The 26743-nt window shown below is 41.5% G+C and overlaps 1 protein-coding gene across 6 annotated transcripts in view; it reads left to right on the top strand.

The window, feature by feature from the left end:
- The window catches only part of DOCK3 (dedicator of cytokinesis 3), a 628721-nt gene that overhangs the window by 504683 nt on the left and 97295 nt on the right, over positions 1–26743 (top strand). For all 6 annotated transcript variants that reach the window (XM_074958290.1, XM_074958294.1, XM_074958289.1 and 3 more), the window contains exons 16-25: positions 3915–4077; positions 4742–4848; positions 5637–5808; positions 6762–6859; positions 12522–12605; positions 12988–13088; positions 14640–14721; positions 19396–19566; positions 23901–24093; positions 26029–26156. In XM_074958290.1, coding sequence (XP_074814391.1) covers positions 3915–4077; positions 4742–4848; positions 5637–5808; positions 6762–6859; positions 12522–12605; positions 12988–13088; positions 14640–14721; positions 19396–19566; positions 23901–24093; positions 26029–26156 — 1299 coding nt within the window. The remainder of the gene's footprint in view (positions 1–3914; positions 4078–4741; positions 4849–5636; positions 5809–6761; positions 6860–12521; positions 12606–12987; positions 13089–14639; positions 14722–19395; positions 19567–23900; positions 24094–26028; positions 26157–26743) is intronic.

The following is a 26743-nucleotide window of genomic DNA, read 5'->3' on the forward strand; positions in this document are numbered from 1 at the left end:
CAGATAAGAAGGTGAAAAAAACGCACTCGCAATGAAATGTTCTCTGAGCTCATGCAGTCCACCCAAACTGAAAGAGCACAGCAGAATGCCTGGATGCAGACAATGGCAGAGTCCAGGAAAGCAAAAATGAACGTGAGGACAAGTGTTGGGAGCAACAGGAGAGGTGGTGGGATCAAGAGGAAAGGTGACGGCAGCATGATGAAAGGAGGCAGGATGCAATGCTGAGGCTACTGAAGGATCAAACGGATATGCTCTGGTGAATGGTTGAGGTGCAGGAAAGGCACAGACCGCCACTGCAGCCCCTGTGTAACCAACCGCCCTCCCCCCCAAGTTCCATAGCCTCCTCATCCAGATGCCCAAGAACGCGCGGGGGGGGGGGGGGGGAGAGGGCTGCTCTGGGCACCCAACCACTCCACCCCAGAGAGCTGCCCAAGCAACAGAAGGCTGGCATTCAATAAGTTTTGAAGTGCAGTGTGGCCTTGTCCTTCCCTCCTTCCCGACTCCACCTGGTGCTTTCCTCCTCCTCCACCCCTCCCGGGCTACCTTGGCAGTTATCCCCCTATTTGTGTGATGAATTAATAAAGAATGTATGATTGTGAAGCAACAATGACTTTATTGCTTCCGCAAGCGGTGATCGAAGGGTGTACGGGAGGGCGGTTGGCTTACAGGGAAGTAGAGTGAACCAAGGGGGCGGGTTTTCATCAAGGAGAAACAAACAGAACTGTCACACCGTAGCCTGGTCAGCCATGAAACTGGTTTTCAAAGCTTCTCTGATGCGCAGTGCGCCCTGCTGTGCTCTTCTAGCCACCCTGGTGTCTGGCTGCGTGTAATCAGCAGCCAGACGATTTGCCTCAACTTCCCACCCCGCCATAAACGTCTCCCCCTTACTCTCACAGATATTGTGAAGCACACAGCAAACAGTAATAACAATGGAAAGATTGGTTTCGCTGAGGTCTAACCGAGTCAGTAAACTGCGCCAGTGCGCTTTTAAACGTCCAAATGCACATTCTACCACCATTCTGCACTTGCTCAGCCTATAGTTGAACAGCTCCTGACTACTGTCCAGGGTGCCTGTGTATGGCTTCATGAGCCATGGCATTAAGGGGTAGGCTGGGTCCCCAAGGATAACTGTAGGCATTTCAACATCCCCAACCGTTATTTTCTGGTCTGGGAAGTAAGTCCCTTGCTGCAGCTGTTCATACAGACCAGAGTTCCTGAAGATGCGAGCGGCATGTACCTTTCCTGGCCATCCTACGTTGACGTTGGTGAAACGTCCCTTGTGATCCACCAGTGCTTGTAGCACCATTGAAAAGTACCCCTTTCGGTTTTATGTACTGGCTGCCTTGGTACTCCGGTCCTAAGATAGGGATATGCGTTCTGTCTATTGCCCCACCACAGTTAGGGAATCCCGTTGCAGCAAAGCCATCCACTATGACCTGCACATTTCCCAGAGTCACTACCCTTGATAGCAGCAATTCAGTGATTGCGTTGGCTACTTGGATCACAGCAGCCCCCACAGTAGATTTGCCCACTCCAAATTGATTCCGGACTGACCGGTAGCTGTCTGGCGTTGCAAGCTTCCAGAGGGCTATCGCCACTCGCTTGTGAACTGTGAGGGCTGCTCTCATCTTGGTATTCATGCGCTTCAGGGCAGGGGAAAGCAAGTCACAAAGTTCCATGAAAGTGCCCTTACGCAAGCGAAAGTTTCACAGCCACTGGGAATCATCCCAGACCTGTAACACTGTGCGGTCCCACCAGTCTGTTCTTGTTTCCTGTGCCCAGAATCGGCATTCCATGGCATGAGCCTGCCCCATTGCCACCAGGATGGCCAAATTGCCAGGGCCCGTGCTTTGAGAGAAGTCTGTGTCCATGTCCTCATTGCTTTCATCACTGCGCTGCCATTGCCTCCTCACCTGCTTTTGCAGGTTCTGGTTCTGCATATAATGCATGAGGTGTTTACAATGCTCATAACTGCCGCGGTGATCTGAGCAAGCTTCATGCTTGCCGTGGTATGGGGTCTGCAGGAGTGCAGCTGAGCAGAGTTGCAGGGGAAGCGGTGGTTGGATGACCAGTTTTGCAGACCTACTGCACCGTCTGCTGCCAGGACACAACAGCTGAGTGGGCTGCACGCTTGCCGTGATATGGAGAGACAAGAGCAGCCGAGCAGAGTTGCAGTGGAAGCAGCCCTGTGAGACCACCAGGAGAGCAGAGTGGCAGCGGAAGCAGTGGATGACGACGGTCATATAGAGGACCTGCGAGGTGGATTCATAGCATCAGGAGAGCAGAGTGGCAGCGGAAGCGGTGGTTCGATGACGACGGTTAGCAGTCCTACTGCACTGTCTGCTGAAAGCAGTATGGCACCCGCACGGAAAAAAGGCGTGAAACGATTGTCTGCCGTTGCTTTCCCGGAGGGAGGGGCGACTGACGACATGTGCCCAAAACCACCCGCGACAATGTTTTTGCCCCATCAGGCATTGCGAGCTTAACCCAGAATTCCAATGGGCGGCGGAGACTGCGGGAAAGCTACCCACAGTGCAACGCTCCGAAAGTCAACGCTAGCCTCGGTACTGTGGACGCACTCCGCCGACTTAATGCGTTTAGTGGGGACACACACAATCAACTGAATAAAATTGCTTTCTAAAAAATCAACTTCTATAAATTCGACCTAATTTCATAGTGTAGACACTCTTTCTCCAGCTGTTCGCCACCTGCTCACTATTTCTCCCAACTGTCCTACCTCCTGTTGTGAATGGGGGATTCAGGAAGTTTCCATGATACTCCTTAATTAAATTGACTTGTACAGTTTTTGTTCCTCCATGTGCTGAGAATGTATAGATTAGTCAAGACTACCCCGGAGTTTTTTAGTCTCCAAGAGTGGGAATCCACTCTGGTATCTTTAGGTGGTAATTATTAACCTGTGTGTTCTTTGCTTGCCATTACTCAGTAATATGAAATAAAATGTTCTATCTAAGGGCACTGGGGCACTGGCATTTGATCTGAGAACAGGGCTGTATGGCCAGTGCTTCAAAGAGCTAAAAAAAATTGAGAGCTCAGAGAGTTCTTCCCTGTATTACATTAGTGAGCTGAGACCCAAAAGTAGGAATCTAGCCAAATGATGTTTTCAGAGAAGCCTAATTACAAGTGAGTAATTATCTGTTACTTCCCATTTTTTCCTTCTGATCCATTTGTTAATATATATCCTGCACTTACTTGATGCAAAGGTAAAACTTAATAATAATAATCTGAGGAAAAAGGAAAGCAAACAACTCCTGTTTGAATGCTGCTTGAGACACAGGTCCCAGAGCTGTACCTCTGATCCAAAGCACCGTCTAAAAATCTCCCTTCAAAAAACTTCAGATTCCTTTGCATCCAGGATTCTCCTCCTATCTCTGTCCTTGTGTTTGCAGAAGGGGATGAATTATACAGAGAAAAAAAGAGACTAACCTCAGTAACCTCAGCATGAGGCTCTCTCAGTGTAATAAAATGACTTGTGTATATGGTGTCCAGATAGCTAGTGTAAAAAATCAGGACGAGGGTGAGAGGTAATAGGTGCCTATATAAGAAAAAGCCCCCCAAATTGGGACTGTCCCTAAAAAATCGGGACATCTGGTCACCCTACTTGTGTAAAAAGAAAAGGAGTACTTGTGGCACCTTAGAGACTAACAAATTTTTTCCACTCCATACGGCTAAATTCAGTGCTTTGCATAAAGACAGGTTTCAGAGTAGCAGTCGTGTTAGTCTGTATTCACAAAAAGAAAAGGAATACTTGTGGCACCTTAAAATTCATTAGTCTCTAAGGTGCCACAAGTACTCCTTTTCTTTTTGCAAATACAGACTAACACGGCTGCTACTCTGAAACCTACTTGTGTAGTAGAGGTGATGTCTTCTATTCTTTCTTTTGTGTTTTGTTCCAGGACTGTATCAGTTTAGGCTCAGGAGAGCCAAACAGAAGTGCATACCACTCTTTTGTCCTCTACCACAGTAACAGCCCTCGTTGGGGAGAAATTATCAAGCTACCCATCCCCATTGACAGGTTTCGTGGGTCTCACCTTCGCTTTGAGTTCAGGCATTGCTCCAGTGAGTGCAACATAATCGTTTGTCCAAAACAAATCTAAAAATGTTGATTTCTTTCCATTACAAGTAGAGGATTAGAATGCCATGTCACTGGAAGAGGGAACTTTAAAGTACAATAAGTACAATGTTAAGAATCCTGGTGCTATCAAGAGTTGTTAGAGAATAGAAAAAGAGGGTCTAGATTAGAACATGCAGTTCAGGACAACAGACTCCCATGTTGTTTTCCTACTGTGTTCTTTGACATATTATCTTTACAAGTTGTGCATATCATTTACTCCGGTCAGCACAATCTTGATAAAGGCTTGTCTGATTTACATTTGTAGAGACTAATTGTGTGGTCAATAGCATAAACTGAGACCTAGTACTGTGTGTGTGTGTGTGTGTGTGTGTGTGTGTGTGATTTACATTTGTAGAGACTAATTGTGTGGTCAATAGCATAAACTGAGACCTAGTACTGTGTGTGTGTGTGTGTGTGTGTGTGTGTGTGTGTAATCTACAGATAGATATAAAAATGAATCCTGATGTGGCGTCGTGCATTGGTTGTTAGAAATACAGAGAGGCTAAGGAGTGAGTGTGAAGTATAGAGAGTGAGGGGAAAAAATTATACACACATACACTTGCAGCATATGCAGAAATGTTTCTCTATGTTCTTTATTTCCTGTTGCAGCTAAAGACAAAGGAGAAAAAAAGCTCTTTGGCTTTGCATTTACTCCTCTGATGAGGGATGATGGCACCACCCTATCAGATGATATCCATGAGCTTTATGTTTATAAGGTACCATAGCTCACAACTCTTCTAATGCTGCACTGCAGACCTGCCACCTATTTATCCCTACTTCAGTATAGATACATTTGAGTAATCGTCATTGCATTTCTGATAGTGCGGTTTTTCATTACATGAGGAAATAGTGACAGGATTCTGAACCTATTTATAACAGATCCCAAATTATAGGACTTGGTATAGATGGGTTTCATTTTTCAGGTACAATTGATTTCCCCCCTCAAATTATAATGATTTTTGTGACTCCTCTCTGGTTTTAAATTCAGTCTCACTAGTATTCATAACCACCCACGAATGCTATGAGGGTATGTTATTACTATACGCTTTTACGCTCTGAAAACGTGCTGTTATGGACTAGACTAGTAATGTGAGACACCATAATCCTGCTCGACAATACTCTAGCAGAGTAATTTTGTCCTTACCAGGTCACCCTAGTTTTTTCCTTCAGTGTATAGATATAGCTCTCAAACAGATATATGTAGTGTATCTGAAAGGTCCTTAAAAGTTCTGAAGGGATCTGTGGGTGGGAGACCACATTTTCTTAAACACAGATGACTTAATGTAGTGTACCTGATGATGGCAAGCATAGGTTTCTGTGTATAGATTTTCTGTGCACTCAGAGGATCATACAATGGGATTCTGATCTATGACTAGGTCTCCTAGGTGCTATGATAATAGAGATAATAATTCAGAGTATTGTTAGTCAGTTGCTAGCAAGGCATGAATGTGTGGAATAAAGTGAATCAACTGGGTAAAATTTAGTTTCCTTTCTGTATCTGCAGTGTGATGAGAACAGCACATTTAATAATCATGCTCTGTACCTGGGGCTGCCCTGCTGCAAAGAGGACTACAATGGCTGCCCTAACATCCCTTCTAGCCTCATTTTCCAGCGTAGTACCAAAGAGACCTTCTCGATCTCGACCCAACTCTCCTCCACCAAACTCACCCAGAACGGTACCATAACTGTCCCTTCTGAAAACAAGGCCATTGAAACATGTTCTGTTTTTTCAATATAATGTTCCTTTTTTCTATGGTTTAATGCTAGCTGTGCTTATATTTACTAAGCTTCATTGCTACTGGAATGAGTAGAGACAGGGTTTTTTAAGGAAATGAGCATACTAACTTGTAACAGAGATAGTATGTATATTTCTGTAAATAGAGGCACAAAGGCTAGGATAAAACATTGTTAATTCTGATTAAACTCATGAGAATAATAAATTCAAAGTTAGCATGTTTACTCAATTCTAAATTAACTCTGTTGGGCTTTATATTGAAGTTTTCTGTGATCAAGGCTTGATGTTGCTTACTTCAAGTCCTCAGAGGCACCAAAGGGTGAAATGTGACTGCCCACAATGCAACATCAAGACAAAATGGGGAGAGATACAACCTTTACTTTTTAAACACCATTCATTTCTTTGGCAATAATGTAAGATATGTTTCTGAGGTTTACTCCTTGGGTTTTCTCTTTGAGGTGAGGAATAATTCATGGAACAAGTATCGCCTCTTCAATCTCTATCACATCTTGGGGGTGACTTTCTTCCTACCTTACTTGTTTATAAATTTTGACTGGTTCTGAGCATGTTTCTAACGCACAAGCTTTTGTTATGGGAAGGATTCTTGAACTGTTGTTAGTATTTTAGAGGCTTCACTTAAACTTATGCCATGTTTCAGTCTTTCATTATATTGCGTGAAAAGCAGGATTGAGACCACAGACAAGATCAAAACATGCAGTGGAAACTGAAACATTTCTTTCTTTCTTTTAGTGGCCAGTCTGGCCCTCTATTGTTGTCATACTGATTCTGAACTTTAGTAACCTAGCCATGTAGTGCTTGTACTAGACATTCTTCAGTGTCCTTGTGCTTTACAGTATATCAGAGTGCATGTTGCTTTCTTGTGTCATTTTGCAGTGGACTTGCTTGCCCTCTTAAAATGGAAGGCTTACCCAGACCGTGTAATGGATATCCTAGGAAGACTGAGGCATGTCAATGGCGAGGAAATTGTTAAGGTACTGAGTCAACTAATGGTCAGTCTTACTGATGGGAAAATTATTTTTTATGATAACGGTGTCTTCGAGGGAGCAAACCAGAAGAGGCCTTCCTGTGACTGACTCTCTGCTGTCAATTTTTAAAGCCCAGATAATATGACTGTTATCTGATAGGTTATGTACCTGGTATTTTTAGGGGGCTCAGGGTTTTGTGTATATATATTTTCAGTGTGTAGATAAGGAAAAGTCATGTTTCTGCTTTATTCCTTCACCAAAAAAGTTAAAGATTGAGATAACGTTGAACATTACGCATTAATCTATAACAGCATTAGAATGTTGCAGTTATTTAATATATTTGAATTTAGACAAGTTTAAGAAAATAAATGAATGAAAGCTGGGAGTTTAAAAAAACTGTAATTCAAAAATCCTAAACTCCAGAAACACTCAGTAAATCGACATTATCCCTGCCAACTACAGCTTCTTCTTGGAGTTATTGTCCCAAAGGGGCTCCACTTTACGTGGGCACACATCCATACACTTTTTATCAGAGATTTTTCGCTAGCAGTGTCCACATGTCTGTGCCTGCTCCCTACACATCCTTGTGCTCTGGACCAATGGTATATTAGCGAGGAGCAGACCCCTGCAGCTCCAGTTCCTTTTCAACCACCTGTAGCTAGAGAGGGAGCATTGTGGTGTCTGCTAGCTTAGCACACCTAGCTGACCATTTATTTTATTATTTTTGTTTCTTCTTGGTACAAGCTGTGCTTTTGGAGGTTCCCCCACCCTTTGTTTTTCACAGCAAGGGCCTCTGCCCTTTGACGTCCTTTTTCTGCAGCCTCCCTCCGTGGGCTATGCCCAAAAACCTGGGTTTTAAACCCTGCCAGACCTGCCACGGGTCCTTCCCCTTGGCAACGGGCATTATGGCTGCCTCAGAGAGTCCCACATCCTATCAAAGTGTAAGGTCTGCTCTGGCTTCAGGAGCAGATCCAGGAAGCTGAGGGAGGACAGACTGAAGTTACTGCTTATGGAGCAGTCCTTGAGAGCCACCATCACTTCAGGGTCTGACTCCCCCTGCATACGTTGGCATCAACCTCTCAGAGCATTCCAGTGACGACTTTGGCTCCGGTGAGCAGAGAAAGGGTAGTTTCAGAGCGTTCAAAGTCCTCTAAAAAGAACAGATATCACTATGCCCATATGTGGCTTCTAAAAGAAGGGGAAAGTCACCCCAAAGGCCAGGGATTGAGAAGGCAGTATGGGTACAACTAGGCTTCTACCTCCTCTGGTATCAAGATGTCGCTACTCATGAACAAGACTTCCAGCACACATACTGAGAAGTCTTACGACCAACAGCCCTGTTCAGCACGATTGTCGGTACTCTTGGAGCCCTCCAAACCCAATGACACCAACCCCAATCCAGGCTTTGTGCATAAGGAGCATATGGACCGCCCATCCATACTGTATCCAGTACCTTTCAACTCACTTCAGCTTGAGGAGCAGTGTCCAGAATTGCTGATACCAACCAGTTTCCTCTATCATGAGGTTCTCTGAGTCACAGCCTGAATCCGCTGTACTTAGAGGTACACAGGGATTTCCTACTGGTACCAATGCACCCACCTGTCCTGACATACTGCCCAGCTTCTGTGCACCTCCACACTAAAAGTCAGCCACTGGTTCCAACTCAGAATCCAGTACCAACACAACCACCAGTACTGACATGGCCAACAGTACCAACACTCCTAGTTTCTCCGTTAGATACAGGGGGGCAACACCTCCTTGGACTCAGACATTTCTGTCCAGGATTCCACCACATTTCCATTCCAACCTCCCTCTCCAGCAGTGTACCATAAGGACAGGACCCCTGGAACTAGCCAGCTTCCAACCTGCCAATGTGGGCAGGAGCACCCTTACTCTCCCTTCCCCTTTCCTTATACACCTCCACAATGGGCTTTCTGGAGCTCTTGGGCTCCTTATGCTAACTGATTTTATAGAATGCCCTCACAGAAGAGGACCTATCAAGAGAAGCAGGCACTGGGACCCTATTCTCCAGGAAGACCCGTTGAAAGAACAAGAGCCAAGGGCAGAAGAGGCATTACCTTCCAATAAATCCTTTTCCTCCAGAGGTGGCAGTTATGCTCCTTTCCCCCATCCTACATGGTTGATTTGAAAGTCTTTCAAGAACAAATAAAGAGGCTGACTGAGAGTTTACAGATTCCCCTAGAGAGGATACAGGAACCCCAGCATATCTTGCATACTTCTCCTCCAGGCAGGATAACCATGGCCATTTGAAAAACACTGGCTACCATCCACCTACAAGCAGGAGTGCTGGCAAAAAGTACTATGTGCTGGCCAAGGGTTCAGAGTACCTTTTTCTCCCACCTCTGCCCAAACTCTCTGGTGATCAACGTGGTTAATGAGAGAAACAGGAGCTGTTCAAATCAGCTCCTCATGACCAGGATCTTAAGCACCTGGACCTCCTTGGCTGCAAGAGTTACTCTTCCGTTGAACTACAATTCAGGATTGCCAACTATCGTGCCTTGTCAAAATATGACTACGCACATTATAGGAAATTCTCTCATTTTATTGATCACTTGCCTCAGGACCAGAAGAACCAGTTTCAAACCATCATCTCCAAAGGCCAGATGATATCAAAGCTTCTTTGCAGGTCTCTCTCGATGCTGCTGGTACAGCCTCTTGTTCATTTTGACCATTTGGTCAAGGGTAACAAATCATCTCACTATGAATCCTGTGGTGCACCACCCTGCCCAATTGCCACTCTGTGATGTACATCTCTCCCAGAATACATCAGATCAGACAGATGGTTACTTAAATTATTATAGTCGGGTTACACCATCCAGTTCAGCCCCATTCCCTCTTCCTCGTCCCTTTTGAGGGACCCTTCCCACAAGGGTCTCCTGGGCAAGAGGTAGAATCTTTCCTGCTGCTGGGGGGCAATTGAACTGGTTCCTCATAGATTCACCTAAAAAGGCTTCTACTCCAGTTACTTCCTGGTTCCCAAGAGAAAAGGGGGATGGAGACTGAACCTGGACTCTGAACACTTACAAAAAAATGCAGAGATTCAGGATTGTATCCCTAGCAGCAATAATTCCATCATTAACTCGTCATTGATTTATTGATTTGTGCCCCTTCCTATATTCCCTCAGTCCAAACCATGACTATGCATATGATGCAGGTGGGACCCACAGATACTGTGGATGAAAAATCTCTGATCAAAAGCTCATGGGCACGTGTGCACCTGTAGGGGCAAAATATCTCGAAGCACTCCAGTTTCTGTACTGGAAATTAACTCCTCCTTATCCCCTCTTACTCCTGCACCATGAAAGAGAGGAAATCTTCCTTGTTATATCTATGAATTAAAATAACCCGGATGGTCTTTTGTTATCTGATTATATAACATGCACCTATCATTCTGGCCTGTAGGAGCTATGGGAGAACTCTCAGGTCTAGTCTGCTGGGGGTCTGCAGCCTGTGTGTTTAGGATGAATGGGTACAAACTTGATTCCTGTCTGTAATTGTAAAAGGGGTCTCTGGCCGTTATTGTGTTTGGGGCGAATGTTGCCTTAACTTATGATTTCCTTGTTTTTTAATGTTTGCATTGTTATGAGAAAGTACAGTTAAGCAACCTTACCTCTAAATTAACCATGTTTTTTGTGTGGAAATATTGAAAAGGTGGCTGTCTCTGAACTCCCTTCCTAAATAAACAAGAATACTCAAAAATTCATTAGTTGCGTGGAGGCAATGATGGAACTGAAACTCCAGTTGACGAGTTGATTTCTGAGCTAAATATGCAGCTCTGCTTGTTCACAAAGCAACAACCTGGTGGCTATTAGTTATGACTGACAAACCTCAAAAATTTTAGCATTTGGACCTGAATAGGCTCAGAAAATGCCAGATGGCTAATCAAATTTATTTCAACTTTTTAGGTTTCTTTTCTTCTATGTCTTGCCCAAATCCTTCCCTTCAGAGCAAGTAGATCATTCTCCCTTACCCTGACTCCAACTGCTTCTTCACAATCTACAGGAGGCCTTCTTTATCTCTCTCCGCTTTTCTAAATCTCTCCTTAGGCCTCAAAATTAGAGCTGGTCAGAACATTTCTGACAAAATGTTTTTTCGTCAAAGTAAGCTGTTTCACCAAAACTGAAATGTTTCACAGATATGTATGTATTTTGATGAAGTTTTTAACAAGAACATTTGCGAGGTTCAGGGTGGACTCTCTTGTCATTTCCACGGAGAGAGAGAGAGAGAAACCCCAAATTGAAAACCTGGCCTTTTCAGTCCAAACATAGATGTTTAGACACAATTTCATTTTGCAAAAAAATGAAAAAGGTTTTGTTTTCCTTGCCAAAATTTGTTTTTGTTCTGTATGGGAATCTCTGTTGTGCTGAGTTCCAACTCTTCTGTTATCTTACATGCCCCAGGCTTCTCCAGATCAAAGATGATATTTCAGAATACATTCACACATTTGTGAGCCTGGAGAAGGACACATCCATGCTAGATATGAAGACAGTGGCTGTCCCTTCCACTAGTTCCAGAAATGCAGAGAGCCCTCCCTGCAATTTATTTTGCAGAATTTAAGAATTGGAAGGAGGTGTGTTTGGCCCCTGGGATAGTGAACCCAAAAAACCTGCCCACTCTAAAAGTACTCATTTTTGAATAATGCTACGTATTGAATGTTGCCTTATATGATTATGAGCAAAACAAGCCTACTCCTTCATGTCCATATTTGACTTCTTCACAAAATTCCATAATTTTGAGAATAAATTTTGTCTTCAATGCAGTACAGCTAGGGTCTGCACAGGGAGAATTTTTCTCTAGGAAAGCTTAAAAAAATATGTGGACTTAACATATTCCAAGTGAAGTGGTGACTGACTCCCTTCTGGAATTCACTGCCATTCAGGGACAGCTGTATCTTATTGGGGGGACTTCATAAGTCATTATGGGTTTTTTTTCTTGTTTTTCCGCATCAAAGAATCCGATGGAATAGATTGCACAAAGCTAGCCAACAATGCCAGTTATCAGCTTCCCCTATAGCACTGTCACTTCGCTATCTTCTTCTCCAGTGGGTCCTATTTATTGAAATGGAAAGCAGTGGGAGATCAGCACACTGAGCAACCTGCCATGTCATGGACAAAAGGGGCTGGCATTGTATAGCTAAATTGTTGCACAGATACTTGATAAAAACAACAACAACCACCCTGAATCTCTGTCCCGTAAAATACAACTGTTTTGTACTAACCATGTCTTGAAACACTTACTATTTACTGTGAATCAGTGGATGTGCTTGTATCAGATGTGGAATGCTATCTCACATGCTTTTAGGACTGCAGAACAGTGAACGGTTTTGTCAGTCTTGGGCAATACTGTTGATCTGCCTAGAGACAGTGAAAGGCAAACACTAGTAAATTAAATGAAAATAGTTTATAATAAAATAATTTTTGTGTTTGTCATTTTCTTTTATAATTGTTCTTTGTAAAAGGACGGGAGACATTCTTGGCAATAAGTAATTTTTCTTACACCTACTATGGGTAAATCTTAAAGTGGTCTGTTCCTGCAGAATGGTGGTAAAGGCATAGGAAAGTATGTCACATCTGAGAATAAAAGCAGTGCTCTTGAATGTAAGCAGGATTTGTAGATTTAAATTCTCTGTCTCTTCCTGCCATTTCAGTTCCTGCAAGACATTCTAGACACTTTGTTTGTGATTTTGGATGACAATACAGAAAAGTATGGCCTGTTGGTCTTTCAGTCTTTGGTAAGTAGCCCCACTCCAATTAATGAGTACTTTTCTTTCCCTGGTGGTCAGTATTTCCCATGCTCTTATTACCTTACCACCATGCCTTATTGTTAGTATCTTATTACCTTAAAATGTCTGAGAGATTCAGCTGGAGGTTCTACCCCTGTAATTTTATTGGGTGCAAGGAGTAGGATAACCATAGCCAAAATATGAGGAGAGAAGGATTACATCCATCAGTATGGGAGGGGCAAACAATAAGTCAAAGAGGAGCATTTCCATTGTCTGCATATGAAAAAAAACCATCATCTACCTGTTTGTTAGCCTGTTTAGCTTGTTCATTTAATCCCTGGTGACGTGTGCAGTTTGCTCTGTTATGGGTTCCCTTCTCTATCTTCTGCAGGTGTTCATCATAAATCTGCTGCGTGACAGCAAATATTTCCATTTCCGACCTGTTATGGATATGTACATTCAGAAACACTTTGCAGGAGCACTGGCTTACAAGTAGGTTGAGTTTTGTCATCACTTTGTACAGTAACACTCAGACTTTTGAGTGGTATAGGCACCAGAGTTATAACTTTTACACTAGCAGAGTATATCTGGTATTCAAAAGCAAACATTCTGGAGAAAAATTTTGTAGCATGACTTCTAAATTTAACCCCAGAGAAAAGCTGCTGAATGTCATGCTGGTCCTAGTCCCAGTCTTAGCCTGCAGGGGCTCGGAATGCTGTGAAGTGAGGAAGCACTTCATGTCACTCAGCAGTAACTAATTAGAAGCTGCGTTGATGGGCCCCACAGAGCATCCACCCTTCCTATACTAGAAGGATGCTGGCTACTTGAGGCCTGCATGAAACTTAAGCAGGGATCACGGAAATGATTCTTACATTTCTTATCAGGAATGCATCCATTGGCATAAGACCAATAGCCTCCATTTAGGGAGGCAAATCACCTATTCTTTGAAATTAGCCATAGGAAAAGGCATTAGAGAAGAGGGCAAGTATTCAGATTAGATCAAGTTATTCTGTTCTGTGAGATTAAAGGCAGAAAGTTCATTTCCACAGAGAATTAGAAAATTAATTTCCATTAACACTCAAAACAGTGGTGAGCCTTATTTTCCAATATATTACAATGAAATGTTACTTCATGAGTCAGATTTAGAAAGCAGTAGCAATCATCAGACAGGATTGTATTTTACCTTTCTTCCAGATTGCTTCTTGTGCATAATTTAATGGCTCCCAAATTGGGTCAAAATAAAGTGAACACAGCAATCTTCCAGCTCCATCATTCTTGGCCCTGGTATTATAGGGGACTCAAGCTATAGTGTATTGAAAAAAATCTTAAATAGGTTACATTAAAAATGTTCTTTTAAAATAGATTGGAAACTGTATGGGAATCACAAAGCACAGTGAAGTTCAGAAGGACGAGAAAACAGTTTCAGAATTTTTAATAATCAGTGTCATCTTTGATCTTAGGAAAATGTTGTTAGCACTTCTACTTTCTTCTGATGAGATGGTGTCTAAAAAAAACTTGTTCTTAAGCATATGTAATACTTCAGGGCATTCTAAACAGTTTTGTGCACTTTAGGAAATTAGGTGAAGGTATTTTCTCTATGTTTTTACATAAGTTGGTCTTTTCCAATTTCAAACAGTTTCTGAAAATTGCTTATCTATAAGACCCTTACTCAGATTGCTTAGCCAAAAAGAAATACTACATGTATTTTATTTTCTGTAAACTGATTATTTTCTTTGTTTGAAGTGATTTGTTATAACCCCTTTTTGATTCTTTGTTTCTTGCCATCTGAGTTAGTTATGGAGGGAGAGTTATTTTTTGGTGTCAGAAATTTTTTACATTTAAATTAATGTATATGTCGTTACTGTAAACTTGGTTATTTAGACTAATATGCCTAACTATTAAAAGTGAGTGTAACAAGAAAGCATATTCATTTCTTGCTGTTTAAGGAAACAACTGCCAAGTCATTTAAAAAACCCAGAAGGTTTCAGGGTTGGCTACTTTCAGATAATTGCTTGATGTTTCTGTCAATGTGTCTCTTACTAGAGAACTGATCCGATGTTTGAAGTGGTACATGGACCGGTCAGCTGAGCTTGTACGACAAGATCATATCCAGGAAGCAATGAGGGTATGTGTTTGTCGTAAATGCATGTATGTTCAATGTGGCTGTGGCTTCTACACAGCTGAGGCTGCTCTAAGGCACATGAAACCTGATCTTGAACAGATTTCCAGTACTCATTTGTCCAGAGCAAATTTCAACTTTGTCAAAAACTGCCCAAATTCTAATCTTAAAGTGAAATTCACCCTTGTGCAGAGGGCTAGTACAAGGTCTATGCCTCCTTAACTCCTACCAAAACCCTATTTTGTGGATTTAAGTGGTATTTTGTGGGGGCATTGGCCTTGTGCTGGCCCTCTGCACAGTAGTAAGTTTCACCTTTATAGAAGTAACATTTTTATAGTTGTTAGAGCACAGACTGGGAGTCTGAAGTTCTGGTTTTTATTTCTGGCAGTGACACAGACTGGATGAAGCTCTAGAATATTTTAAGAAAATAGTAAATGGGCCTTTGAGTGGACCGTGGTGTTGACAGATACCATCCCACAGAGCATGGATCAGTTGTCAATGAACAGAGCATGATTTTGAAGGAAGACACAGCTTCCCATCCTGTGTGTGAACCAGAGGAATAGTTTTTGCACTAGTTCAGTTCCACAGAAAACAAATAAAATGCTACTTTTTTTTTACTATAATTATATTATAACAGCAAGAACTCAAAGTCACCAAGATTAAGAGGTTTACTATAGAAAGACCATTGAATTTGGAATTCAGTTGTTCTTTAGGGGGAGAAACACAAAATTCTCTCAGTTGGCCTTTGCTGAACCCAGAGGAATGAAAGTTGGCTTCGCTGACAGGTCCTCAGATAGATAATTTCATCTTAAGCAGGTCCAACCTTTTTCAACAGATTCTGGGACAGGCAAACAGAAATATGTCTTCCTTTCCCATAAATGACATTTCCAGCTAGTATACACCTTCACATTTATGCTAATGAGGCTCAGATGTTTCATTAACTGTGGAAAGAGAGAAACAAGTTGTTTCTAAGGCTCTGACATAGATCAGGCTTTGAATCCTCATTTTCTTATGAAGGATGGATAGTTTTATGTCAAAGGCCTATAAGGTCAAGGTCCATTTGTTGACTTCACATTTTAGAGTTCATTTCTGTGTCTACATCCTGAACAGTAGCTTCAGTTCAGGACCTATGTGAAGCATCTGTATAGAGATAGGCAACCTGAAATGATGCAGGTAGCAATAATGGTCTATGTAGCCTTTGGTAGAAGGTTTCACCAAGCAATAATCCAACGAAGAGTTTGCACTTCTGAGTTGCTACTTCTTTAAGTCCCTATGATCACTGGACTGATATAAGACTTGAAGAAAATGTACTTTATTCCTGAAAAATTACTTTTTGTTTATTTCTCTGTACTAGTCTGACAGTCTTTCCCTTGCTTTAAATGTTCCCTACCACCTCCTTCAAGCTGGATTTCCAGTCTTTTGTGCTTCATAGTGTCTGTGCTGTAAAACAGACAGATTCATTGAGTATTTGAAGACTATAGCAGAGGGCTTTGATGCCTATGGATCTGATTTTACACACTCTCTCTCTCTCTCATTTTGCCTTTGCCGCTTGTTGGCTTGACCAAACTTGCAGAAACTTAATTTCCAGTTAGGGACTGAAGTCCCTTTTGTCTCTGTTAATTGTCAGACAATGCCTCCAAAATAATAGTGTTCAAGAAAACAGAAGGTCTCAGGGCATTTCAATTAATTTCTACTTCTCTAAGGGCCTTACACGCTGCAACTGAGCCTATAACGTTTAATATAATTTGTTGGTGTCCATGCACCAGCTTTTCTGCCATCACAGCCATGTGTTTGCATGCACACCTAGTGCTCTGCCTAACTCCCTGAGGGCATTCTGGGCAGCCATAGCAGCCTGCCCCCAGAAGCATGGGTCTTTTTAAGAACCGCTCTTTTCATAAAAAGAAAAGGAGTACTTGTGGCACCTTAGAGACTAACAAATTTATTTGAGCATAAGTTTTCATGAGCTACAGCTCACTTCATCATGAAAGCTTATGCTCAAATAAATTTGTTAGTCTCTAAGGTGCCACAAGTACTCCTTTTCTTTTTGCGAATACAGACTAACACGGCTGCTACTCCGAAACCTCTTTTCATAGAGGATTATGGAACATCATATACAAATCCTATAATCCTCTTCCTTGGGTCACAGTGGCCTTTCCCTTTTATGGAGAATTTCAAGTCACTTCACATTGCTGCATCCTCCAACTTCTGGAATTTGGTAGTTGACAGCCTGGAAGCAAAGCAGGGCAGAAATTGTAATCTTTACAGAGTGCTCTGAGTGTAAGGAAAATGCAGATGAAGAGGTTTGTTATATTTCCAAACTGGATCATGAGAAAAGTGGTTTCTGGGTCAGGTCACATGTTATGTGCTGATGAGACAGTGTTGTGGCTGTCTGGACCAAATGTGAGTGACTGAGACCCATGTGGATGACCAAGCCCAATTTTGACTTTCTGTGTGTGGACCTGGCAGCAGACTTACACTTACAATGCAAAACTACTGTATGAGAGCTGATGTTCCTGTGGACAAAAGTTGCAATAGCAATCTGAAAACTGATCAAGAGTAGAATATTATCACCTGGTGGAGCTCTTTGGTGTGAGGTATTCCTCAATGGGTTATGTTGTATTGAGGTGTAAATTAAAAGGAAGTTGAACTGGCCCATGTGATCAAGGTTACCACTGTTCCAGAGATGATGGAGGACTTTGAACATTCCGACTTCTCAAGCTGTGCTGGGACTATTAATGAATCTCATTTCCCAATTCTTTGTCCTTAAAATCAGTTCACAGATTTCTACAAATATAAAAGTCTTACTGGCTGTGGCAAATCTTAGAGAGCAAGTCCTGGAACTCACACTGGCTGACCAGGCAAGATGCATGATGTGAGAATGTTAAAGAATTCCGTTTGTGACAGGCAGGAAGAGTTTTCACCAATAGGGACATTAATGATGTCTCTGTGCCAGCTGTGGGGATCCAACCTATTCTTTGCTTACTTAGACAATGTAGCTATTGGTACCCAGACTATGAGGATGGCATCAAACAGCACTTCAGCTACTACTTCAGCCATGCCAAAATGGAAGACTGAAGGGAAGGGGGAGGTGCCTACTGAAGCAAAATGGCACAGGCCTGAAATACATTTCATTGCTGCTGCTTGTGAACTCCATGTGATCAGAATGGAGAGCACTATGTTTTCATATGGGATACTGGCACTCAGTTCTACCCATTTTCTCAGCTAGCTGAGAGCCCTGTGATTACTATTGCTGATCATGCTGGGCTGGTTAGCATAATAAAGGGTGCACTATGACAGTATTTTTTTCTTACACTGACACTTAGCTCACCCCTAGAGTCCATCTCTACCACTTGATACGGAGAATTATAGAATCATAAAAATACAGCTAGTCGCCCTGTTTAGATCAATGTTTTTTAAAATGTTAAAGTATTTTAACAAACACATTTTTAAAGTACACCATTTATCCTAGTCTATACAAACCATATTGTGAAGTTTCACTCTACTGTTAAAAACTCACTGGGGTAATCCTCTGGAACAGCAGTAATTATCACTCACTATATAGTGTTAAATGCTGTATTTCAAGGGGATTATTCCCCCTCTGCCTGCGCTAAATAGGGACAAAGAAGTTGCCATATGGGGGGAGAGAAAAAAAATCCCTCTCTCTCCCTGCAACTGTACTCAGCTGGGAAAAAAGGGAAGTTGGTTTGCTACTGTACAAACTGCTCCTTGCTGGTAGTGAAGTTATGGCCTTCCAGAGACCCTCACATCCTGCTCCTGCCTCCTTACACACCCACCTACTGCTGTTTCTACATGCAGTTGCAGGGAATAAAGAGAGGCCAGGCCATCATGTCCAGAGTGAAGAGCAGGGTTTTTTCCCCAGGTAGGCCCTCTTCTGTTACTCTAAGGGTATGTGAACATTTGGAACTGGAAGTGTAATTTCCAATTCAAGGAGACATATCTGTGCTAGCTCAGCAGCACAAGCATCAGTAGGGGATAGCCACCCCAAGTACATGCCTAGCATATTATACCATCTTGGGTATCTCTACACAGCAATCAGTGGTGTGACTGCAGCACATGTAGATATACCTAAGCTAGCTTTGATCTGGCTAGCTTGAATACCAATAGCAGTGAAGCTGCAGCAGCAGGGGCTATCCAAGCCCACCCATGACCCTGGTATTTACTCAAGTGGCTAGCCTATGGAGTCGCAGCATCACTGCTGTCTTTTCTAGGAACAAAAAAATGTATTCTCAAGTTAGTTAACTCGGGGTAAAACCTGTTGAAAACAAAGTAGTTTGTAGTTCTCATGTATGTTAGAAAAATTACTGAAAGACTAGGCTCCCCCATGGTTTTTAGCTCAACTGGCTAACTTGCATGAAAACTACCTACTGCATTATCTTCACTAGTATTTTGCCTTAATTCAGTTAACTTGAATTAAGAACACACCTTTTATCCTAGTGAGAGATTTCCATAGTGAAGATTGTTGGTGAGGAGGGAACAATTAGCTGTGAGCAGGTTGTACATAACTGTGTTTTAATTTACACAACCTGGTTTTTCTTTCCCTGTTCTCTGTGAATGAAGAATTCCATTACTAATAATGTTATTAAAATCTTCCTGGCTCTCTTTAAAGCTCCCTTATCTCTCTCTTTCTGTGTTACTCTCATTCCTCTCTTACTCATTAAGGCCTTGGAATATCTTTTCAAGTTCATTGTCCAATCTCGGATCCTTTACTCGAGAGCTACTTGCGGAATGGAGGAGGAACAATTTCGCTCCAGTATCCAAGAGCTTTTCCAGTCCATCAGATTTGTACTCAGCTTGGACAGCAGGAGCTCAGAGACTCTCATCTTCACACAGGTTAGCTATTTTCTATGCTTGAATTCACCTGGAAGTGCAGAGGCAGCTATTTTATGCACAAGCAACATATTCATCCGATGGTTAAGAGGCATAATTTGCCCTCTTTTACAGGCTGATTTTACAGAAATGAGTGACATAGTTCCACAGTAAGTTTAGACAGTGAACAGATGCAGAACAGCTGGGCAGTTTTACAGTGAATGGAGACATATATTGTCATGTTATGTGGTTAGAGTAGACATTCCATATTCTTTTTGTTTTTATGTTAAGTGTCTCATTCATAAGCATGTCTCAGAATTGGCACAGAGGAATTTTAATTCCTTTATTTGTCACAGAGGAAAGTAAAGCTCAAGTTAATACAGTAGATCACAGCAGCTGCGCATAGTGGAAAAGTTTTGATTGATGTGTAATTAACTAGCAAACCCTAGAAAAATTCACATCCTCAGTTTAACCATCACTACCGGAATCAATGGTGGATTGACTACAATCATATTATGATATCCTTATTCATGTTTGGTAGTGCCTTACTTTGCAAACAGTTCCATTGACTTCAGTGGGAGTTCATATAAGTAAGGCGCTCCTCAGTGTGAGTAAGGATGTCATAGTCTGGCTCTGTGTTATTGTAAGGATCACTATACTAACATTTAAAACTTAACATTTTAAACAGTAGGATCTTTTGTTGTATGTACATACCCTAGCTCAGAGGCTCTCAAATTGTGATTTGCATAGAGCTGACTGGTAATGTCGTGCTGGTTCTTGACATTCTCAGTTACAGATACATTTAATATTGTCCTAATAGGATTTTCCATGGAAGCAATTGCTGTAGTTGTCACAATAAAGTTTAATTATCCCAGTGGGAGGAAAAGTGGTCAGCAAGACACTCTCTCTCTCTCTCTCGAGAAGTGGTCCACATTATGACAAAGTTTGAGAACCACTGCTGCAGCCTTTGATTTAATCACTTAGCAAGAGTATGGACCAGGGTCATCAGAAATCACTGCAACTTTCTACCAGGAAACTGACATTGGGGGAAAATAGTGTCTGGGGAAACCATTCTTTTGTTTTTCATTTGGGCTGTCATAAATACATAAGGGAAACTGAACTGAGGACAGGTTTGTTCTCTCTCTCTCTTTTTTGCCCTGTGTTACTACTGTCTTTCGAAATGTCTTCACTTCAGGCATTTGTATATTTATAAAACCTGTCCTGTTTAATATTTGAAAAGTTTACTTTTTGTTTCCCACTTGCCATTGTGTTGCCCCCTCGACCCTCATTGCCCCATAGGCCCCTCAGCCTGGAGGACAGGTGAGCGGAGCTGGGACATGTGCCCCACAAAAGTGTGGTGGTACTTCAAGGCCGTCGTTTAATTCTGTAAGTAATAATCACCTTGCCTGCACCACTCTTTCATCATGGATGTGCCCCGTGACTCTCCTTTCCCTACCCAAATCCATCTTTTCCTGCATATAATCTTGGAGTGCAGTGTACAACTTCAGGTTTTTTCACGATGTGAAATATTCTGATAATGGATTGAATGTGTAGGATTTCAAACACTGAAAATACAGTACATGTGAGTCAACTTGTGCAGGAGAACCAACGATGAGAGGAAAAAAGTATATCCAATCAGTCATGAAAGAGAACGGATATTGGGTCTTATTCATCCTTCAGTAAACAAGATATATTTAATAACTACATGGTCATGAAAAACAATGATGAGAAAGAAAATGTTATAGATCCAATATTGAAAGAGAAGAGAGATTGGATCTTATGCATCCTTCATTATAAAGGATGCTTAACATATTAATAGTCAGGAGAAGCAATGGTGGGAGAGAAGACATTTTAAACAAATGATGAAAGAAGACTTACTTGGACCTTGCTCATCCTTTCTGCTTCTACCAGGATGATTGTGGCAAATGGCAATTTACAAGTTCAAGCCTTTTGTTATAATGATTAGGTTCTTTAAGTGCATGTATCACTGTATGATAGTAACACTAGTCCAGTGCTTGTCTGTTGAATATTTCATATCAATACTGATCGAGTAATGTTCTAGCAAAGACTTAAATCTAATGGTGAAGATGGTAATTTAGAACAGCCCTGTTCCTGTTTCATTGTTTATATTTTCATACACTGATCCAGAGTTAGGTCTTTTGAGTGAATAAAAAGCAACCCAGATAACTGGAAAGCTATTAAACCATGACAGAGGCTTAGCAAAAAAAGGCCTTAGCAAAAAAAAAAAAAAAAAAACCTTCACACTTCTTTCACCCAGGATGTTAGAGATCTCTCTCTCCATGCTCCTTTCCCGACCATCACAGTGAAATTGATTCTGCCCTCTTTCCAGTTCAATGATCTGACAAGAGGAATATACCAGACCATTGCAGATACTTGTACAGAAAGCAGCCATACCCTTCTAAGAATTAATAAACCACCACAGAGATCCCGCAGGTTATCTAGCATAATATTGAACTATTACTAGGTTTCCTAAATCATTACAGAAATCCTCCCACTCAGAAGATAGATTTATAGGCAGGCTTCAGGCAAACTGTTGCAAGAATACCCAGGGCCATAATACTGATATCTCAGGCCATTATCCCAAAGGCTGTCTCAGACTTCCCAAAGTTAGTCTACAGAATCATCAGATTATCACAGAGATAAACTGATGTAGAGATTCACAGCCATTGTAATAGCCTCCAAAGAGATTTTTTTGAAATATTTCAAAAAACTGATACACACGTTTAATTAAACTAATAATGTTGCATGTGATGGCACTTGTAAGCTCTAGGCCACTATGTAATCTAAATTGATCACATGATCAATCAAGATGCTGGGGGAGATAACAGGCAAGAGAGATGGAGGAAGGGGTGAAGGAATATAGAGAATGTTATGAACTATACAGGACAAATTGTTAGTTCTAAAAGGCTTTTGTTTTATTTTATTCATAATTGCATTTTTTATTTTTATTGTGTAAAGGACATTAGCTAGAGGATCATTGTTTGTTGGAAGGATTGTGGATAAAAGTGTTTTGAAGAGGGAAATTGTGTGGTATATAGGATCAGGGAAGACATTCCAAGTCTAAGGGCCAGCATGAAAGAAGGCACAGAAGTACTTCTGGGAAAAAAGAAAAAGTATGTGGAGGGAAGAAAGATTGGCAGAATAGAGGAGAGTGGTGGACAGCCACTGATGAGACATAGGCAAGAGCAGAGCTGGAAAGAACCTAACAAATTGAGTTCAGTTATTTTGAAATTGTTATGCAAAGGACTGCAGAGTCAGTTAAGGGATTCATAAAAGGGGAAGATGTGATCAAAAAGTGAGTTTCGTGGTGACATTTTGGATAGATTGGATAGGAGTGAGGCAGCTGTTGGGAAGACTAGAGAGGAGGTTACAATAGTCCAAGTGGGATGTTATTAAGACACACACAGGGATTTTGGATGCATTGTAAAGGAGGAAACAGAGGATTTTAAAACATCCTGAATATGAGGGGTAAATGGGTGGAGTTAAGGATAACATCAGGCGTGTGGGCCTGGAGATTGGGAGTGCTCATGGAATTATCTACCATCATGGAGAAGTGAATAGGAAGGAAGGACAGGAGTGTGAAATGAAGAGTTCTGTTTGTGTTATGTTGAGGTCCTTCCTCCAGTCCAGAGATACCTTCAGGGATAACTCCAAGGTACGAAAGATACCCCCTTATCACAGAAATAAATTTTGCTCTATTATTTGCATGGTATGATGCATTATTTTGATGCAAAAATACTCTGCCTCACTGTTGTAAGAGTACAGTAGTATCACATGGTGGTGCTTTTAAGGGTCTCTCAGTATCTTATTTATGAACAACCTTTCAGAATGGTTTGTAACTCTGCCTTATTAAGTTGTTTCAGTGCAAAAATCTTTATAGAAGTTCTTAACTCAGAAGCACTTTTTTTCATTAAAAGATAAAAATCAAGAAAAAAATATTTGGACCAGTTTGGGTGTTTTTGGTTTTTTTTGACAGGAGACTAAAAAAGAATCTGTTTAACACCATTTTACAAACCGTGAGGCTATAATATAGACAGTAGTGTTTTGTGTTTTTTTAAAATCACTCTGTGCTCAACTTATTATATAATATGTTGATATTGCAAAGCTTTGAGAACAAAAAGCTTACATACCGGAAGTGCTTTGCTTTTGTGAGCTGCAGGGTGTTACAAAGATAGAACATCAGCCACCATTTTGAATGTAATAGCTTTTTTCAGACCCTTAACTCTGTTTTACCATTGTTTATTTGTATTTCACACATATATATCTATGATGTGCCATCCCTATTCTGTAGTTAGAGAACTCAAAACTGTCATAACTTGTTCATTTTCTTTTTTCAGGCTGCTTTACTGAATTCCTTCCCTGCTATCTTTGATGAGCTATTGCAGATGTTCACTGTGCAGGAAGTTGCAGAGTTTGTGAGGGGAACTCTAGGAAGCATGCCCAGTACAGTTCATATCGGACAGTCGATGGATGTAGTTAAGCTGCAATCTATAGCACGCACTGTGGACAGCCGCCTGTTTTCTTTCTCAGGTAAGACAGTGGCAGCCATTTGTAACGCTTGCAGCTGAATGCCCCTGGTAAATCTAGCAAAGTGATAGTAGGATTGTATTGCATTTTTTGCAGCTACTTTATGGAGAACCATTCAGTGAAGAATACAAATAAACTTGGAGTTGTTAGCTATGTTGTACTTATGGTGTATGTATGTATTGTTCTACATATATGGAGCTTTTCCTACAGAGAAGAATGTGGTGTACGGTATGTGGTATGCCCCCATAAATAGTGTGACCTCAGATAGTGTAGAAAACATGAGATTTAAGGCACAGAACGATACACTTAACTAGCATATCCATTGATTAAAAACATTCTTAAGTGATCCAATTATTATGATTATCAGTGCTCAAAGGAATGCACTGTGCTACAAGTCTAGTATTATTTATTACAACTGCATTGAACAAGACACAGATATGAAGACAATCCCTGCCCCAGCAAGCTTGCAGCCTGGAAGATACTCACTGAAAGAGGAGCTGCAATGAGAGACCCAGGAAAGAGTCACTTTAGATAAGGATTTTTTAAAAATATATAATCTGAACATTTTTATTTTCAACATTTATGGGTCTTATAAAAGAAGTGGGTGTTTTGGAGGCATTTGAATGAGGAAAAGGTGAGAGCCTGGTGCACTGAGTTGGGGAGGTCATTCCATGTATAAGGGTCTTCTTGAAAGTAGTTAAGACGACAGGAGTGGAAGAAGAAAACAAAAAGGTTTTAGATGCTGGCATATTTGTCCAAAGAAAGACAGAGGAAACACAATAGAAGGTGAGATCCAATAAGCCAGGATTGAGTCTGCCAGGGCCTTGAAGGTGAGGAAGAGAGGATTAAACTTTACTAAGGTGGGTGGCAAGGGGGAAACAAGTGAAGCAGATCAAAGAAGAGGGCAGTGATATTGTCTGATTGGCAGGCAATGGATTCTGTTTCTTTAAATACTTTAACCCTATGGGTTAATATATTTTCCTTAGGGTTCTAAAAGGAAGAGCTAAGTAAACCTGACTCCTCTCTGTTAGCTTCTCCATTTCTTCCTCCTCTCTTTAACAAGGGATTCCGGCATCCAAAGCCCTCCTTTACCTGCCGACCCTACATCTTCTTAACCTCATTGCATTCCAATGAGCAGAAAGCCTCATTGTTCCTTCCTGTGTTCCTTTTGCTACTGGCCTGTTTTCCTTGCACCTATCCACTCAAACGTGGGGCTGCCTTTGGTGCTGATTTCTATTTTCTCCCTACTCATGAGTCTTTTGCAGCCTTTCTACAGGGGCTTCCCAGAATAAGGGAAGGGCAGGGCCCTGCAGCTGGTGAAGGCAAGACCATTGGCCAGACATACTAGAGGAAGGAATGAGGAAATCCTAGCATTGAGGAGTCTGGGCCAATCAGAACTCACTGCAGGCAAGAATCCTGATGTGGCCCTACCTCCCAAAAGCCAGAAAACCTCCCTGCTTCCAACATTGCACCCTTTCCACTATTTTGTGCAATGAATACAGTTAAGTCCTTAAGGTGATGAACCCACAAAGATAAGCTAATTTCCTACGAGTTAAATATATACAGAGTTTGACTCACTAAGCTGCTGTGAAAGCAGCATGAAGTGAACAAAGGGCCACACAGCTAGAAATTAATTCTAGCAAATGGCAATTCACACCTGTTTGCAAGCACATTCACAGTAGTCATCAGGCATGCCATTTAGATGTACCATTCATTAATTAATTGTTTAGTGTCTTTAAAATGCATTGCATTGAAAATCTTTTCTGTAGCAATCCCAATCAATCAATCAGGGGGGCAATTAAGTGAATTCTACTGTATCGGCATCCTATATTAATACTAATTCCTCGGTTTCCACATACAAGGTTTTTGGATAATATCAAGGTTGCTGAAATTCTGGTCTGTCCTAGAATAATTCTGAGTCTTGTTTCCCTATTTTAGAATCCCGGCGAATCTTGCTTCCTGTGGTTCTTCATCACATTCACCTTCATCTGAGACAGCAGAAGGAGTTACTCATCTGCTCTGGGATCCTCAGTAGTATCTTCTCCATTATCAAGGCCAGCTCCTTGGTAATCTGCCCACCTGTCTTCTCCATTCCAACACTAAATTACTGAAGCACAATCTGAGATATATCCAATAGAAACTATATCTTTTTCAGTGAATCTTTTTATAACAGAACGCTAACTTTATTAGCAGCAAGAGAATTCCTTAAGTGAATGGCTGCCTTTGTGTGTATGACTCAGAGCATTCTGGTTACAGCATGTTCTTGCTGTAAAAAACCCACACACACAAAACCTCAGACAAACCCAGCAAGACTGACACTGTTTAATTTTCTTCACCCTAGCCTGGAACTCACTTATCTGTGGTGCTCAAAAGTCCTACCCAGTCCTGTCACTTGCAGTTCTGTAGGAAACAGTAACTAGCACTTTATGGTGAATGTTAAGAGAACTCTAAAATTATCAATGAAATCATGCTTATTTTCAGAAATTGCTGCTGATTTAAACAGCCAGCTTTGATCTTCCGGATACTCTTATCTTGAATGCCACCTCAGTTGTTTTTTTAAAATGTTCACAATTTCCTACAGGGCAGAGAACTATCCCAGGTTACTCCAAAGGAGGAAGTCTATGGTGTTTAAAATAAGTCACATCAATGAGTA

The sequence above is a fragment of the Natator depressus genome, chromosome 7, assembly GCF_965152275.1.
Source record: "Natator depressus isolate rNatDep1 chromosome 7, rNatDep2.hap1, whole genome shotgun sequence".
In the NCBI taxonomy this organism is placed as follows: domain Eukaryota; kingdom Metazoa; phylum Chordata; order Testudines; family Cheloniidae; genus Natator; species Natator depressus.